Source organism: Lolium rigidum, chromosome 3, assembly GCF_022539505.1.
Source record: "Lolium rigidum isolate FL_2022 chromosome 3, APGP_CSIRO_Lrig_0.1, whole genome shotgun sequence".
NCBI lineage: Eukaryota > Viridiplantae > Streptophyta > Magnoliopsida > Poales > Poaceae > Lolium > Lolium rigidum.
This window is the reverse complement of record NC_061510.1, coordinates 92,275,794-92,278,702: the sequence shown is the minus strand read 5'-3', so window position 1 is coordinate 92,278,702 and position 2,909 is coordinate 92,275,794. Positions and strand designations below refer to the sequence as shown.

The following is a 2,909-nucleotide window of genomic DNA, read 5'->3' as shown; positions in this document are numbered from 1 at the left end:
AGTAATTAGCACTGCTCACTACTGTTGTTGCGCTGGGCACGCCGGGTGAGCATCTCCAGGAAAGACCGACGTCTCAGATAGCCGTGCGCGCTGCGCAGTTGCTTCACTGCACTTTTCCCTATTTTCACCTCCCGTAGCAGTTTGTAGTAGTATAAATAGTACTACTACCATGGATCAGTTCAAGTAATGCATAACGAAGCATTCGGTCTCCAGCTCTCTCTCCCCCGTGAACTCCACTAAACTGAGCGTGCGTGCGTGTGTTTTCTTGTCCTAACAACAACACCAAGCAGGCGCAATGGTGGACGTGGACCTCCGCACGGCGGCGGCGTTCGTGGCGGCTGCGGTGGCCCTCTACTTCCTGGTTGAGCAGCTGTCCTACCACCGCAAGAAGGGGGCGCTGCCAGGGCCGCCGTTGGTGGTGCCTTTCCTTGGCAGCGTGGTGCACATGTTCCGCGATCCAACGCGGTACTGGGAGGTGAAGGCGGCGCAAGCAAAGGAGTCGGGCCTCGGGTTCGCCGCCGACTGGTTGTTCGGCTACTTCGTCGTCTTCATCCGCGACTCAGAGCTGTCCCACCGTGTGTTCGCAAACGTTCGCCCCGACGCCTTCCAGTCAACGGGCCACCCTTTTGGGCGTAAGCTCTGGGGGGCGGACAACATCATCTACAAGTTCGGCGACGAGCACAAGGAGCTGCGGCACAGGATCGCGCCCAACTTCACGTCGCGTGCGCTTTCCACCTACACCGCCATCCAACAGCGCGTCATCCTCGCCCACCTCCGGAGGTGGCTCGACCGGAGCGCTGCAGCTGGCAACAAGTCCATGCCGCTGCTTGTGCCCTTCCGCGACATGAACCTAGAGACCTCGCAGGCGGTGCTCGTAGGGCCGTACCTCACCGAGGAGACGACAGAGATGCTCCGCAAGGACTACAACATCTTCATCGACGGGTTTGCGGCCATTCCCGTGGACCTGCCAGGGTTTGTGTTCCGGCGCGCGAGGCTGGCCGGGGAGCGACTCAGGCGCCTACTGGCGGAGTGCGCGCGGGAGAGCAAGGCCCGCATGCGCGCCGGCGGCAAACCGGAGTGCCTTGCGGACTACGGGATTCACGAGATGGTTCGACACATAGACGAGGCCGCCAATGCAGGACTGCCTCCGCCGGCCAACACCTCTGACGAGAATGTCGGGTCCTACCTGTTCAACTTCCTCTTCGCCGCCCAGGACAATGTCACCTCCTTGCTTTGCTCGGCAGTCTCCTCCCTGGAGACCCACCCGAACGTAGTGGCCCGCGTGCGCGCCGAGGTTGTCACCGTCTGGTCGCCCGAATCCGGCAAGCTCATCACCACGGAGATGATCCAGGAGATGAAGTACACGCAGGCGGTAGCGCACGAGGTGGTCCGGCACCGCCCACCAGGGGCGCTGGTGCCGCACATTGCCCTCCAGCCCTTCCAGCTGACGGAGTGGTACACAGTGCCCAAGGGCGCGATGGTGTTCCCGTCCGTCTACGAGTCCTCCTTCCAGGGCTTCCACTCGCCGGAAACCTTCGACCCAGATCGATTTTTCTCTGAGTCGCGCAGGGAAGATGTGGCATACAAGCGCAACTTCCTGGCCTTCGGTGCCGGAGCGCACCAGTGCGTTGGCCAGAGGTACGCACTGTACCACCTCACTCTCTTCATTGCCTTGTTCGTTACCGTCGCAGAGTTCCAGCGAGACAGGACTGAGGGGTGCGACGAGCTGTTGTACGTACCCACCGTCGTGCCTAGGGATGGATGCGCTGTGTACCTGAAGCAGCGCTGCCCTAGCGTCCCATCCTTTTCCTTGTGAACCATATACGTAGTATATTATCCTTTCTATGGCTTGAATAATGGTTGTAAGATTGTGGAGTTATGTGTTGAGGGTCGAAATAAGTACGTATGGTTGAAACATGTAAGTCAGGAAAGTCTATTTGGAGTTATATAATCCCTCCGTTTGGAAAAATGTTTGGAAAAATGTAAGATGTTGAAACATTTTGTTTGGTTCATCCACCTTAGTTTGTATCTAGTCTATCTTTATGTGTGGTTCACTTATTTTAGTTTGTATCTAATTATTAATGCACAGAGTAATTATTAATTTTGCATGTCATCTAAAAGTATGTTTTAGATCAAGGTGCGAAATATTTATCCAGTGGAGATGATATAATCCATAACATATCCCATTTTAGCCTAGAGGGTGTCTTGAGTATACGACCTGGAGGGCTAAAAAATTCAGTGATGGTGAACTATTTGCGGGCATCACGGGTCTGGTGAACTGCGGTGACAAATAAGAGAAAATGTCCCGTCGTTGGTTCGTACAAAAAACTAGTGACACATCTGTTTTCGATGAATGTGAGTGGTTATTTGTACAATATTGACGAGCAGTTAGAGGCAATCGTTGATCGATTTTCACTATTAATAGCGACGTTTGTATTATCGGTTTCGTCGACTAGACATGATATATACGTGATGATAATGTCATACGTTGCTGATATGTTTTAGAAGCCCAACGTTAGAGGCAGCAATGTGGCGCGGCTAGCTAGCAAGCTTCATCTTTCCCCTTCGCAGCACAATATCCTATTTTCGCCCGCAATTGGTTTGCAAAACCAACCATGTATCCTCGACCAGCCAGTCATTTAAGCCACTATTTTCGTGGCAATCCATGAATTAAGTCTATGTTCAACTCCTCACTTGCGGTTCCAAACTCCGACGGTTTCACTCCACGCTTGGGGCGGCATGACTAGTTGAAGCAACCGCCAATAGCTACCCTCATCGCCGTCGTCATCGTTTGCGACTCCGCTTGAAGATGAGGGCACTAGTAGCAGCATACGTCGCAGCCAACCCTCCTCGCCGTCGTCGTTGAGGATACTTTGCTAGAAGAGGAGGACACTAGCAGACGCCACCGC

The 2,909-nt window shown here is 54.0% G+C and overlaps 1 protein-coding gene across 1 annotated transcript; it reads left to right on the top strand.

Annotated features, from left to right (window-relative positions):
- Window positions 1–295: 295 nt before the first annotated feature.
- On the top strand, window positions 296–1,816 carry LOC124695193 (cytochrome P450 710A1-like). Its single transcript, XM_047228071.1, has one exon. It carries the CDS (start codon window positions 296–298, stop codon window positions 1,814–1,816), a length of 1,521 nt encoding a protein of 506 aa, XP_047084027.1.
- Window positions 1,817–2,909: the final 1,093 nt, after the last annotated feature.

Bases quoted from the DNA above. Each gene is read 5' to 3' on its own strand.
- LOC124695193 (XM_047228071.1), top strand. From the start codon at position 296: ATGGTGGACGTGGACCTCCGCACGGCGGCGGCGTTCGTGGCGGCTGCG.